The sequence below is a fragment of the Pezoporus flaviventris genome, unplaced genomic scaffold (genome assembly GCF_033815535.1).
Source record: "Pezoporus flaviventris isolate CSIRO_AGI_PZ_B2104156 unplaced genomic scaffold, CSIRO_AGI_Pfla_v1 ptg000037l, whole genome shotgun sequence".
In the NCBI taxonomy this organism is placed as follows: Eukaryota; Metazoa; Chordata; class Aves; order Psittaciformes; family Psittacidae; genus Pezoporus; species Pezoporus flaviventris.
Genome location: NW_026892585.1, coordinates 2,395,898 through 2,410,750, shown reverse-complemented (window position 1 = coordinate 2,410,750; position 14,853 = coordinate 2,395,898). Strand labels below are relative to the sequence as shown.

Genomic DNA, 14,853 nt, shown 5'->3' with positions numbered 1-14,853 from the left:
TTCATTTAGTCTTCATGATCACAATAAATTCAACTTCATCTCAACTACTCCCATGTGCTACAGCGCTACCAGAAGTAGTAAAATGTATTTTAAACATAACAAAGATACCTATAACTGCATGGCTCGCAGATGGGAGATCTGGAAGTCTGATCAAGTCACTTTTCAGACTGTAACAGCACTTGAAATACTTGTTGCTCTGAAGTGAGCTTCCAGATCCTTTTAAAGATGCATTTGTTTAAATTCTATCGGTGTTGAGCAATGCTAATGAAATCTTCTACAGCTTTTGTTAACCTCGTGAAAAGTTTATTTGTACATTATAGTAACCATCAGTAGTGGTTTAGCATGGACAAAACTTTCTTTGGGGCAGAAAAGGTTAATACGCGATCCTTCTGTCAAAACAGGCTTCTCAACTATTTGCTTACTTTAGGTATAATTCAAGCTGTCCTCAATACACTGAGAACAAATTAGCTTTTCTGGAAGAGAAGAAGACTTTCTGGTAAGATGGATTTTCATTTGATTTCATCTCATTATTTGTTGTCTTTCATCTTGTTGTCAGAAACTCACCAGTGCTTTCACAGTCCTCTCCGGAGTACTTGTATGACTGGAGTCAGGACAGGGGAAGGATGATACTGAGCTCCTCACTTACACAGTTTAAAAGGCACGTGTCATTGGTAAAGCCTGCATTGCGTGTTTCCTCCCCACATCCTTTCCATCCGTGCTGTTCGACCGATAGCTGATAGAAGCAATCATCTCATCTCCAGATAGAATTTTCCAGAGGAAAATCCGTGGTAATACCACCTAAAGTGTGAATGTTTTTATATGTGTGTGTATATGCATACGTACACACACACACAAAAGCCATTCACTAAATTTAAAAGAAGAAAAATGATACATTTTCCCAAGTGCTCGTTTAATTTTAGAGCTCTGAGCATGTTAAGATGTAAGAAACACCGCTACCTTTTCAAATTACTTCAGTTCAGCCCTGTCTTGACACTGTGCAATTATGCTAATTAAGGTTTATGGCAGCCTTAAATTACATTTCACCAGTTTTTAGCACACCGTTAAATTTCACCCTCTCATCCCATCCCTAAACAGCATCCTTACTGACATTCAGGGAGCGTGGTGCAGCACCACAGCAGTTTAAATTGATACGGACCCAAGCTTTCGTGATTCTCCCTTCACCGACGCGCTGTTTCGTGCTTCCCACGTGCTGGCCCTGCCACCGTCATCTCTTGGTAACCCAGCTCAGCGGGGTTGACCCAGCTACGAAGAAAGCTGAACTCACAGAGGTGGTGCAGGGAGGCAGTGTGGGGCAGTGGTGGGGCTATGGGAGTTCCAACCTCAGATGAGTTTGAGCTGTTGTGAACGTACACGCTCAGAGCATTCCAGAGTATCTGGTTTAACCTATCCTTCAGGGAAAGACTTAAGGAGTTCATTTTCTGACCACAGCACTCAAGTGTTGTGTCAAACCTGTATTTCACCTTGGATAATTTTTGATACCTTCCATTTGTCCCGTATGTTCCACACTCACCCCCCACTCTCTTCCTTCGGCAGCACCACTTTGAAACGGTTAAAAACATTACTGGCATATTTTCCATAGAGCTTTCACCTCCCTTCATTCGGGGCACACGGAGCTCTTCTGCTGTTTCTGTTTTACCCTCAGTGATTGTTTTCAAAGCTGACTACTGCAGTAAAGCTGACTATTACTAATGGGGAAGCTCTCAGAAGTGCCTCTATCCTGTCTACTGAGGTTTCACATTTCCAGAGACAATCCTACTCCTTTTGTGCAGCAAAAGAGCTGGTTTCCTGTTGCCTGTAAAAGCCAGCCAAGAGACACATCCAAAGAGACTGTGCTCTATAACTGGAATGTGCTGTGAAACAGGTTACTATAGGAAGTCTTAGCTGAGGCAGGCAACATGCCTTGTCACATGTCTGCTACAGGACAAAGGCACCACTCCTCTGCGCTGTCAGCTGCAGCTACAGTCATGCTATGGCCCAAGTATAGGTGGAAAACTGTTCCCTAGTAAAAGTTTATGTCTCTTGGAAGGATTACTGTAATTCATTAAATGGGAAAGAAGAATACCCCGTTTCCTTTTAAAGTATTTCAGTTAAGTTATCGCAAGATGTAAGTGCTGAAACAGCTTTACTGTGATGGACAATAAACACGTTTCAGCAATGAAACTATCAGCAGTTAAAAAAGCAGCGGTAGTGAAGTACTTTGAATTTATTCAAGGCTAATGTCCCAAGAATTTCAGGAATGCTGCATATATTAGAGACAAGTGATACTGCCAAGTCTCTTGGCACTTGGAAATCCTTTTTTGAGACTATTGGTGGGGGTAAAACAGGGTGAAGGTAAAACTCAGTTTTACCTGGCAGTTAGTAAACAGATGTTTACATAGCTACAAGATGTTAGCTCCTGGCAAGACTAAGATAACTTGGTTGATACAACACTGAAGTGTAATTTGATTCAGGCTCAAAGCCAAAGAAATTATCAAGTGAAAGCATGCAGCAGCTTTTCAGGTTGGGAGAAAGCCATTCCAAACTTTTGTTCACATTCCACTTGCCTTTTTCTTTTCAGAGTTACTGCTGCGTGTATGTAAATGGAAGGAAAGTATTTTGAGGGTTTTGTTCCTCCCTTATGTCTTAAAAAGTGGTCTGAGGTCACATTTTTAAAGCTGGTAGAGGTTACTGATAAAAGCAATTACTGTAGCATGCTTCTATTGCAACTATGTGCTATAGCATAAAAGACCCCTAACCTTAAGGTAACCCCAAGCGGTATATTGAAAGGCTAAATCTGTATTAAGGAGCATTCTTAACTGACCTCAACGATAAGGTTGCAAGGAGAGGAATCCGAACTGTACAAACAGCTTACGAAACACTTAGAAACACAGTGAGTACACTTAGTAAAAATAGCCAGATTTAACAAGGGCATTTTGACCTGTTTCCTTACCCGGCTACACCAGCCTGGGCTAGGACAGCAAGTGCTCAGAAGTGTTTCAGTACCATTGCTGATGAGTATCAAACTTTAGCAGAAGGGAATTAAAAACCAAGCATCCATGGCAGCACAGAAAGGTTCCTGTCTGTCTTGGAAACAGGTGCTAGAATATTTTTCCACCAACATCACCATCTTTAGTTTAACTCTTAGATTAAATAATAGATCACATACTCAGTCTGTGCATCACCAAGGGTTGGATGCAGCCCCAACTGCAATTGGCAAGAGTGGGTATGGGAAGGACAACCCCAGGTGAATTGGGAGGGTATATTCCACCAGCCTGTCACAATGTGAAGGGTTAAAAGGGCCCTTCTTTATCCCTTTCAGTAAATCAGTGACTAATGTCAGCTGCATTCTGTGCGTCTCCAACAAGCCAAGAAGCACCAGAGGGGGGTTTAATTTAAGAAGAGTTGAAACTTGTGCTGTATGCCCTCCTCCCCACCATCTGGCTGGTGGGGACATTCTGTGCACACTGAGCATGCCCACTGCCTGTTCCAAAGGAGAAAAGAAGTTTCTAATTCAGTAAAAATATTAGGCAGTTCCCATTCCATCTTTAAGGGCCTCCAATGTAATCCAGCTCTGTTGAGGAGATCTGAGGCTACAGCCCTATTTATAGACTACTGGTAGTGATAGACTGTTTGAAGTTCAGTTTAAAATAAAATATAACCCTGAAGAGTCCACATAGTATTTTAAAACTGCCCTCAATCTGTTTATATCTAGTTAGAGGCATGATTTCTATCAGGTATCTTACATATGTCATATAATAAATTTAAGGTCAGAAGTTTCTAATATCTTGTGATAAGATGTATTAATATATAATTGTCATGAGTTTATATTGCATCAGATATGTCTTACACTTTATATTTCTATTATTCCTATCATATCTATGATTTACTTAATCATAAATTTATATGTTTAAATCCATCATTGGTTTACCTATCATTAGTTTATATCTAATCATCTATCTATCCAGCCATATCTCTATGGCTTACTTAATACGCTGAACTAAAAGGATATCAAGCTGTAAAAGCTTGATGCACCACTCATTGACATGTGGAAAATCATCCATCCAGGGGTAAAAATAAAGCTATCACTGGAAGCCTCTGACATTGGAAAAATAAGGTCCCTTTTTAGATTTGCCAAAACCTTTAAAATAACCTTTTCTTGTGCAGTTTGTGTCAAAATGAAACCCACCATGTTCCCACCAAGTCCTAGGCCTGCATATAATAGCTTCTGATCCCAACAGGAACTTTTTAGTAAGTATTTTCTAAGGAATTTCAGGTTTACTGCAGGTACAGAAGCTTCCCAGTCATTTCTCTTTAAAGCAGAGCTCTTTTTGTTACATTTACATGTAGTCATTTGTGACAGAAATTCCATTCACCCTTTTTAAACAGCTGTGGCATGATATCCTATCCTTCCAGTAGAATTAGCCCTGCTCAAACACGGTGCCCCTTGAAGCACTTTAACTCAAAAAGCAACTACATGGAATTTGTTCAGGTCTTTTGAAAGCTTCTAACAGCAATGCCAGCACTTCCAAGTCCGATACGTAGGATGGTTGCAAATACATGCGGGGTTTTTTATGTTAGTCCTCACTGAAAATACCACACATTACTAGGAAAGGCCCCCACTATTATCAAGATTCCTATTGCTAATTCAGGTTCCTCCCTTTGTCTTAAGGACTGAGTTCAGGCTATAGTAGCCTATTAGAAACTGTATGGCATTTGTTTTGCATCCACAGGAAGAGGCACAGCATGAACACCAGAGAAAGGCTACAACCAAAAGCCCCATTCCTAGACTATTGCTGTGTTAGCATTATTTGCAGTTCCTGGGGTTTCATATCGTATTCTTTGATACTACAACACTGGTTCATGGAGCTGCTCAGCTCTATCAAAGATGCTTGCATATGCCAAAGAAAAAGTTTCTAATCCTTTTAGTTGCATAGGAAATCTTGAAAGCATGACCCTCAGAACTTGACTAGAAAGGCCAAGGGGAATTTCTCTGAAAGGAAATAAGAATTTGAGAGGCTATATAATTTTTGTAATTGTTAGGATTGACAGCCCTAGGATTTCTAGCATTCACAAGTATTTTCAGCTGGCTTTTTAGAATGCCTCTTAGGCATTTTCTGCTCCAATTAATTTTATAAAATGATTAAATATTAGGGCTGCTATATTTCTGTCTAATTTCCTGGGGAGAATTGTGAATATGTACATATGCTACTGAATGCACATGAGCCTAGTACCTCTTAATTGTAGCACGTGTTCGGTACATGGTGTGATAAATCAGTTTGACAGGGCATAGCTGAAGAAATTCCGTTAAGAAAACAGGAATCACAAACATCTGGTTTGTTTGACTGTCTCAGAACTTAAAATGCTGCCTAAATTTCGGTGAGTTTCTTGTCTTTCCGTGGTACTAGAAATGCTAACACGAAGGTCCTGTAAATTAAATCTAATCCATCTGTATCTGGCAGACTTATTCAACTTAAAAGGGGGAAAAACAGTGGGATGGGGCAGAGAATTATTTAAATCAAAAGTTATTCACTTTATTTGTACACAAGTAAAGCTACAGTAAAGGAATATCTCTTTGTTTTGAGATCCTCTCTCTTGGCCTTCAACCCTTGACATACTTGTGGTTATTTACACTGCTCTACTACGTACTCAAATAATGCTTTCAAAGTTGAACTTAGTCTTTCTTTAAGCTTTCTACTGCACAGCCTATTCTGTTAGGGTTTTTCATCCTACTGCATCTCAGAGGCGGCAGCCAGCCCACTCCATTCCACAGCCTGTCCCAGCCACAGTTGTCATCAGCAGCCATCCAGTCACGATCCTGGCCTAAGCGAAGAACCTGGCCATACCTGATCGAGGTGACAGCAGTGTTGCTAAGCGTGCCTAAATGAAAAATAGTATTTCAGGGAATGTAATACAATCCTATTTAACGTCAATGATGTAAGGATTCTTCAGCAGCCCATCTCAAACTCCAACTCCAAAACATAAATAAGCATTGACCATTTAGTTTAAGAAGTTTTCAACTCTTTAAAACAAGGATTTGAATAGTTAAGAGCTGCCACAGGCCATAAGCAGCTAGATTAAGTTCCTCAAGATCCTAAGGGACCCCAGCTCCTCTTTGCTTTTGTCAAAAAGGCAGAAGTTCAACACTTAAGATCTTTATGTAGCATAGTGCTTCCTTCAAGTGGCTTGTATTAATTGCTGTTTTCTTATGACAGTACCAAAACCTGCTCATCTTAAAATGTGTGTATATTTTAATACCTGTGTGTGTGACAGACATATCTGTATGTCTGTCTATAGATAGACACAGCATATACTCGAAAAAGTGACTAGTCCTGTCTGACACAAAGCAGCGGAGACCCAGCTTACATTTTAACCAGAAGATGGTAATTCAGAGATGTTTATCTGAAGAGGAAAGACATCCAAGCTTCAATACCAATGATCATAATTTAAGAAGAAAATCTACTTGGGGAGGGGAGGGGGAAGGAGGAAGAATGGGAAAAAGAAGGGGAGGGAAGAAGGACCTGCATGTTCCTGGAAAACTTCATAGAATCCTGACAGCAATTTCTGTGTGACTACAGGAGGAAGTCTAGCATAAAGCCAAAGCAGAGCAAATATAGATTTCTTCTGTTGCAGTCTCTCAAATATTGATCCAAATGAGCTTAGAAGAAGCAAATGTGACAAAGAGAACACTTGAGCTACTCATCCCTATTAGAAGATAGGGAGTTTTCCAAATGGATTGGTGAACTGTCAGGACACAGGAATCATTTTGACACGATGGTGTTAAGTAGAAGATATTAAACAACATAATACTCATCAAACATAAAGAATCACAAAGTATTTCCGATTCTGGACGTACAACCCCTGGGATACAGAGCAAACAGTCAGTGCTTCAGAACAACGAAGAACAGAAATTAGGGGAAACGTTTCGTTAGAGAAATGAGCCCAGCTTCTGTTTAACCACCAAAATCACAGCACCTTACACAGCACCTCAAGTCATTCAAAGCAAGCAGGACTTTTAACATGTCATCTCAGATATAACATATGCATAATTTTTACATACCGAAAAGTATACCACTGTTATTAAACCAACATAACATGTCTAAAGCCATTATAATGAAGTCTTCATTAATAGCTATATAGATTTCCTTGTTGTTGTAGTAGAGAAGTACTGTGTCATTCGTAGGCACTAGAACAGGGTGCCCAGAGAAGCTGTGGCTGCCCCATCCCTGGCAGTGTTCAAGGCCAGGTTGGACACAGGGGCTTGGAGCAACCTGCTCTAGTGGAAGGTGTCCCTGCCCATGGCAGGGGGTTGGAAGCTCCCTTCCAACTCAAACCATTCTACTGTTCTGTGGAAATGCCTGCATATACTGGAAACTTGAGGCAGCTACATCAGATACATGTGTTTTGTTTTGGGGGGTTTGGGGGAGGTGTGGTGAGGGGGCTGTAATAGCTGAGAGGTGCCAACACTGATTGGAGCTTTTCCAGTGTATGAAGTAATCAAGATTGATCTCCGTGCATGATCTGCTTGATGAAATGCTGCTCTTAAAGGCAGTTTTAATGGGTTGCCTTCATTATTTTCATTAAATGTGTGGGTGTTTTGCATCTCTGAGATTTTTATCCACAAGGTCTACAGTTACTGCAGCTCATTTCCTTCAGCAAAGAGGCTAAAAAGGGTTCTGCCCAAGCAGTTGTGTTAATTGCTGATGTACATGCATACAAAATACAAGCATGATGTACAGATTCAGTGATGCCTCGGTTCTGGACTCCCAGAATTCATTTGGTGGTTTCTGTAATGGCTCAAACCCCACCTGTTAATACTCATGTAGAGAAGCTCATTGATGGTATCACTCTTAGGCAATAGAACTCTTAGCTGGAGAAATTACTTTAGCATTCATCTTGTGGCTGGTGTGTAGCTCAGAAATAACTCTGGAGAAGTTGGGCTGGAGAGGCTGCAAGAAATGCCTATTTACTGCTAGGATTCAGCAGGAAAGCTGCTGGTTTCTCAGCACAGTACAATGGCTCCTCCATTTTCTTTCTCATTAATCACATGCCTTTTGGAAGGCAATCGTAAAGGAAAAAAAGCATCCTGTGGTTTTATCCGGGTCACACTGGAATTTTCAACAGGATGTCTAAGTTTTATGGCCATGTTTTGGAAAGAGGCAGCATTACAGTACTCTTGAAAAGTCATTTCCTCAAGTGCTAATTCAGGGACGCTCAACTAAGGTAGAATTTTGGTGGGTTTTCACTTTCCCAAATGAACTGAAAAATGACTTCAAGGAAAGGACATAACCCTCCCAGCACAGACACCATTAAACAAGCCACATAAATGCTTTCTATTGCATTTTATCTAACCAGAGAGGCCTCTTAAACACCTTGAAATAACACGCCTTTTATGTCTGACAATAGCTGGCGTGTTTATAGCTATACCATGGCTTTATCCATAGGAGCAAACAAAGCTTTCTGATTTATATACTCAGAAGTGGGGCTGACTGGGATAAGTTGGCTTGTTTATGCCATTAAAACCACAAAGCCATTGCATAGTCACCAAGGAAAACTTATTTTGAGGGCTACTCAGAGCTGTTCCAGGATTGCTTGCAGTCACTTCCAAGGCTACAATTCACAGGGCTTTAGATCTGCCAGCCCCCAAAAGAAGCAGTGACCATATCAACACATAGACCGTATTTTCACCTTTTCTCTGGTATATTCCTGTCTATATTTTCTAAGTTCATTCATTACCATTTTTATTTGGAGCTTTTCTTTTTAAGTTACAAGAAAAAAAAGGTTACTTCCCCTGTCAATGGCAGCTCCACATCCTAGGACATCGTGTCATTCATTTCCTTACTCAGGCTGAATGAATGTTAAACACCTCATACCTTTTAAGACCTTAATAATATGGAAAAATTCAATGTACAGAATTCAACAAGAATTACTCTTAAAAATACATATTCCCATAAGAAATAGCTATACAAGTCTAGATAAAAGCCTTATTTAACCAGAATTACCTCCTAAACTCAACTAGACTGGTAAAACGTCACTTCTTTCTCAAAGAAACTCTTAACACGTAGCCATAAATGACTTTTTTATAAGGCTTGCTAAACTTGCAGATTTTTGTGCCTTATAACATTCAATATGAGTTTAAAATAGGAGAGGAAATCTCAAAAATCATAAATAATTCCATTATTGGATCATACCGATACTCCACAAAGTCCATGCTTCCGGGCCTGGTGTGTTCAGTAAGAAATTATTCCAGAAGGTAAGAAATGTTTTCAAGAAAGGAAACATTTCATACACTGCTAGGATAGAAATCGTCTTCCTAAACCATACTGTGTACCTGAAGCAAGCAAGTTTATCCTTCTTAGTGTAAGTCTGGATGTTCTTCTCTATACCCGTCCTTCTTATCTGCTTATCTCTTGGGTTTCATAATATTCCATGCTAATTTTCAGAAGCTATTGTTTCTGAGCAACACACATTTATAGCACAGCTTTAGGTTTTACTGGAATATTTGATGTCTAACGCTCTTCAGTTTCTAAGCAAGTAGGTAAACAAAATCTTTAGATGTCTGCTTCCCAGAGTAAAATACAACTCATTGAATGAAACAAGGATGCAAAGCTAACCTCAGATTGAAACCATTACACTTATTTTAACGTTGTATTTCATGTTTGAGCAGTGAACAAGTCTCCTGGGATGTTTATCTTTTCTGGAACGCCACAGTGAACAGCAGGTCTTCAGCAAGCCTGATTACATTCAGGGCGTAATATCAGGCAACGTAATAGGGATTGAATAGTAGCATCACATTCGGTTCATTTTGTATTGATAAAGCTTTGTGTCTTGGGACTAACATGCTAATAACCACATAAATGCTTGTTTTGTTTAAATGGATTTCTTCCAGCAGTTTGGAGCAGCAGTGCCAGGAGTGCATTGCACTGAAGATACTCACATCCTCACACAAACAGAACGATTAAATTTAGCATCAACTTATAGTTTGCTCCTTGAACCATTCAATTCCATCAATGAATGTTCAAGTTATAACTGGTCTATGCATCCTCTGACGTTCACCTGGCCTTGAACAACTCATAAGGTATTAGCCAACTCGGCCTGCATGCATCCTTGTGATTTTTGCCTCTGTGACTGGAGAAGCAGCACTACTCACATCAGAGGGAAAACTATGAGAACAGAGCATGACAACAGCACATCCAGCATGAATCCCTCACTTCTCCTGAGCTTTAATATCTGTTGAGATCATTAAATGCTGACTATTGAGAAAACAACAAGAAACCCTCAAAGAAAAAGCATGCATCCTCTGATGATGCTTATTAAAAGGCATTGCGAGCCAGTACTAGGCAAACAATCCCCAACGTTTACCCTGCTAGGCAAAAGAATGTGATCCTCAGAAATAAAAAGCTTATTCTCAGGGTAACCTGCTGAGCTCAACTGCACTTCCCACCCTGTAAGTGTTTGTAGAGTAAAGAAGCAGATGTTAGTGTTTGGTGTCTATCAGCCCTGCCAACAAGGAACAAACCCAAGGAGAACGAATACGATGTTTCTTTAAGCATGGAGCACTTGAGCTGCTGGCCATTGTGAAAACATCAGGAGTAAGAAAGAAAATAGTGAACATGACTGCACCAAAACAGGAAAAGCAGATTTCCCCCACCCCCTGGTATATTTTTTTTCCTCCAAAATATATCATGTCAAAGGAATGTGCCTCTCTGCCGGCTGAGCTCTCATTTCCAGGAGCTTTTCAACAGCATTTAGGGCTCAAAGAACAAAGAAATTCAACTGTTGCAAAAGCAGGCAGAATTTCAGCTCGTTCTAGGCTTCTTCTGAATTCTCATCATATAGCTTAATATTGAGCACATATTGAGGGAAAAAGCACAGTAACTCAGAGATGTCCCATTCCCGATCAGACTCACCTCTCCTCTCTCCCCCCCACCTTTCCCCCTCCATTTATAGCTTTCATTTCCTTGTGAAACAGCAACAGCTTCAGGTAACAATTCGTTTTTCCTAAGGATATTCATGTTGTATTTAAGTCAAGGAATCATAACCTACCAAAACATTTAAGAAGCTAAGTTACAAGCCCTACTGCCAAGAGTTCAACTTTCTGTTTAACACAGATTTGCATGGCAAAGGGCCCAAACACTGACCAGTCCCTATACCTGATCTCAGACTAAATAACGTCTCTTAGACAAGAACAGGGCAGCAGAGTTGAGAAAAGAAATACGGTTTATTTTATAAACATGGTTAGGAATTCATTTCCTCAGCTATACCTCCCGTAATGTAACAAGCAGATTCAAGACTATCCAAAGTAAAAGGAAGTTTAACAGTTTCTTCAGCCAGCTAGGATGGAGGTGAACTGGAATCACCCTGAAATCAGCTCATGACAGCAGTAAAATATGGATTTTTGTGATCCTCAACAGACAGGTAATGGCTACTTAAAGCTTTATTGTCTCAGATGCCAATTGCTTTAAGTGCCCGGTAATTTCCTTAGGATCAAAAATCACCTGTTCTCAGGGCAAATGTTCCCAGTCACAGAGCTCTCACAAGCTCAAACGTAGCCATTGCACCCAGGCACTGACATTCAGAAAACAGCGCAGCTAAACCTTAATCCTCTCCCTTTAAGGCAGAGCCAGGTCACCCACAGGGTTACAGCTGAAGGGCTTTGGTTGTTAGTTTTTCATTTCCTTTACCTTCGCTTGAATCCTCTTGTCTTTCACTGTCGACACCAGTTTCCACACAGCATGGGTAGGCAGCTTTATGAAGAAGGAGAAGACGGACTTGGGAAGCAGGTTATCCATAATGTAAGCAGTTTCTGCACAGTTAAAGAGGTTTCCCCGTGGGGAGCCCGAGATCTGGATGCATGCTCCCTGCCTCTTCCCAAGGACTGCCAGTCCTCAGCTGTTGCACAATCCTTTTCTGCAGAGCAACTGGTGAAAATCAAAACATCAAATGCAGAGCCTACAACAAATGACCAGTGTTCAAGTGCCACAAGGGCAGTGCAAGCTGGAAGAACTGAGGGGCAGTTCTACCGAATGCAAATCATTTCCCTGACAGCATGATTTATCAGCTCTACTTCTGTTAGGCATATTCTGTTGCAAATATCAGGTAACAGTGACTAGGTCCTGATTTCTCCCACCCCTCCAGCTGCAAAGAACAAATCCTAATGCCTCTTAAAGCTTGTTCAGCTGCAGTAAAGCGGTTTGAAATCTGCTGTTTATAGCATATTCCCCCCTCTTCCTCAAGCTGTAGTTCACTGACTGCACTGATTTCACTTTTGTTTCGCACACAATCCTGTTCCGTGGGTTTCAGCCAGATTAATGCTTTCTTTCATACTCCACTTTCAACTGGAACTGCAAGGCACCAGTTACAGGGCATAACAATGTAAGCTCACATAAAGCTTAGCTTGCAACTGGAGGCTTTGCCTTGAATCTTACCTGCAAACTCATTTCCTTTCAAGTCATCGTATTTCTCTTTCAGTGAGCCTTTCTCTACCTTGCACCTTTCATAAGCAGACAAATAGTAAGTGTCTGCCTGGCTTTTCTATAAGCTGCAAAACATATTTCCACCAATTATCATCCTAAATTCTTCAGGTTTAGAGTTACAGAAGCTTATGTTGGTGTTGTCCACACAGAAAAGTCACAGAGAGGAGCTGGGTCCTTATTACAGTGAGGCTCCAACTCTGCAGCCATTGGAGAGTAACTCCAAGCCTCTTAAATCTTTACTAAGGTACAGTTTTGTCTATAATGGCTTATTTAGAGGTTGGCTAATACTACAGAATTTCTCCTGAAGCTCTTATACAGCTGCCAAAGAGTAACCAGGCAGAGCAATGCTGCAGGTCTCCTGCACACCAACATCTGTGAAAGGAAAAGGAGATCATTTCTTTACCTTGTCAGCACAGGTTGTGGAAAGTGATCTCTGTGGCAGGGACTCTTCTCCCACTCATCCCTTCTAGGTCTCACGGCTTTCAATGGACCCAGGAAAGGTTCCAGGGCAGATCTTCATGTTTGTTTTCAGCGTTAGCTCATCCCACACTCCTCACACGTATCCTCCCTTTCAAGGCTTGACACAGGCAACCATTCTGAGATTTCATGCTTGGAAACCATCAACAAATTCATTTTGTGTTCTTAAATGACTGTTTGGCTGCTTATGCTTTAGCCCATCTGTTTGGATGGCACCAGGCCTGCTTACAAGGTCATCTTCCAGGTTTCATTTCACTTCCCATCCAGAGATGCCAGCCAATCTGGGGCACTCGGCACAATACCTCTCCTGCCCTGCTAAGTTGGAAACACTGCTTCTGTGCTTTATCACATTTGTCAGGACTTGCATGGCTCTGGCCACCTGAACAGCAGAGGAAGAAAACTGTAGTTGTCAGTGCTGGAAACTGCCACGTACACTTGTTGCTGTGAAGCCAGAGGAGTGTTATAAAGATCAGTGACACATCATGGCACGAGAGTTCTAACTGCAAACGCTCTACAAAGCTAGGATTGCTATAAGCAGAAGGACAAGGATGGCAAAAATGAAGATACAAGCCCAGAAGATTCAAGTAGGTGAAAGCATTGAGCTCCACTTTGCTATAATGGTCCCTTTAAAGTGAACAAATACCAGGACACAGAGTGTTAGCGGTTTATGGCATTTGTTGAAAAATCATACCACAGTGAAGATGCTTCTTTGCAAAGTTCTGAAGTGCATGACCAAGCTCTTCCAGAGGAACAGACCACCTCTTATCAGTAGGCTTGCTTCAGGCTGGCCTGATATCAATGTTTCAGCATCCCTGTGTACACCCAACTCGTATGCATATCACAAAGGGAGACATCTCCAGTAATCCAGACAGCTGGAGCCTCAAAAGCGTGGGAGGGCATCATCTACATGACTTGGTCTTGGCCAGTATCAGAATTCTACATTTTCTTTACTAGCCCCTTAAATTCCTCATTGAAACAGAGATGAAACAGTCAAGTATAATCTGGCTCTCTTAACTAGAAGAACTGGCACTAACAAGAGTATGTGAGTGGTACATGTCACTAATGTTCTCCCCTGCCTCTGTCCCCCTTTGAGAAAGGCAGTAACAAGCCAAGGAAAGCAAAGGCAAGCTTTCAACCTACCATATCAGCTGTCAGAATGGTTTAGCTGAAGAGTTTTAGCGAAAAATTCTCTTTTCTATGGTTTCAAACAATGTGACAAACATTTCCAACCAGGCATTCTGACACCCGAAAGAAGAGTTTCTTCTTGTGCCCTCTGGTATTATTGAAGAACTCCCCTGGCTTCTCGAGCCGTAATAGACCTAAAAGGAAAAGAAATTTAAACACTAGCTTTTCCTAGGAATGAACCCAATTTATACTAAAACAACAATCCATTCCGTGCTCAGAAAACAGCAAGCAATAGAGAATAAACTGCTCAGTTCTGGCATAGCAACTGTCCAGTATCAACAAGAATAGCATTAACCTATTTGTTCAGCTAATGCATGTGGTATTAGTCAAGGTGAATTTAGCACCTCCCATGCAGCAATTAGACAACCCCTGCCTCGTATCATGAAAACCTTTATTGATAGTAAGGAAATGTTCCACTACCAGCCGAAATCCACAAACAGCATCCAGATCCTGTTGTACTAAATAATTCTTTGCACTGAGTGAAAAGATAATATATATATATATGCATCCATATAGGTATATATGTAGAGCTATACAGATTCATACACACAGCAACCCCACCCAGAAAACACATACAAGCAGGTGCTGATCAACAAATACAGACTTTGTCCTGCAGCTCACTGCAAGCTGCTAGTAACTTGGCAGTTGGAAAGATTTAACTCTTGCTCATTGTGAGCTGCTTTGTCATCTTCTCCTGTCATTTTGGCGTCTCAAAGGT

At 41.0% G+C, this 14,853-nt stretch overlaps 1 protein-coding gene across 2 annotated transcripts in view; it reads right to left on the bottom strand.

Annotated features, from left to right (window-relative positions):
• Positions 1–11,906, bottom strand: part of ATP2C1 (ATPase secretory pathway Ca2+ transporting 1) — a 64,143-nt gene extending 52,237 nt beyond the window's left edge. For both annotated transcript variants that reach the window (XM_061464478.1, XM_061464482.1), the window contains exon 1: positions 11,682–11,906. In XM_061464478.1, the coding sequence (XP_061320462.1) occupies positions 11,682–11,789 (108 nt within the window). In that variant the 5' untranslated portion in view covers positions 11,790–11,906. The remainder of the gene's footprint in view (positions 1–11,681) is intronic.
• Positions 11,907–14,853: the final 2,947 nt, after the last annotated feature.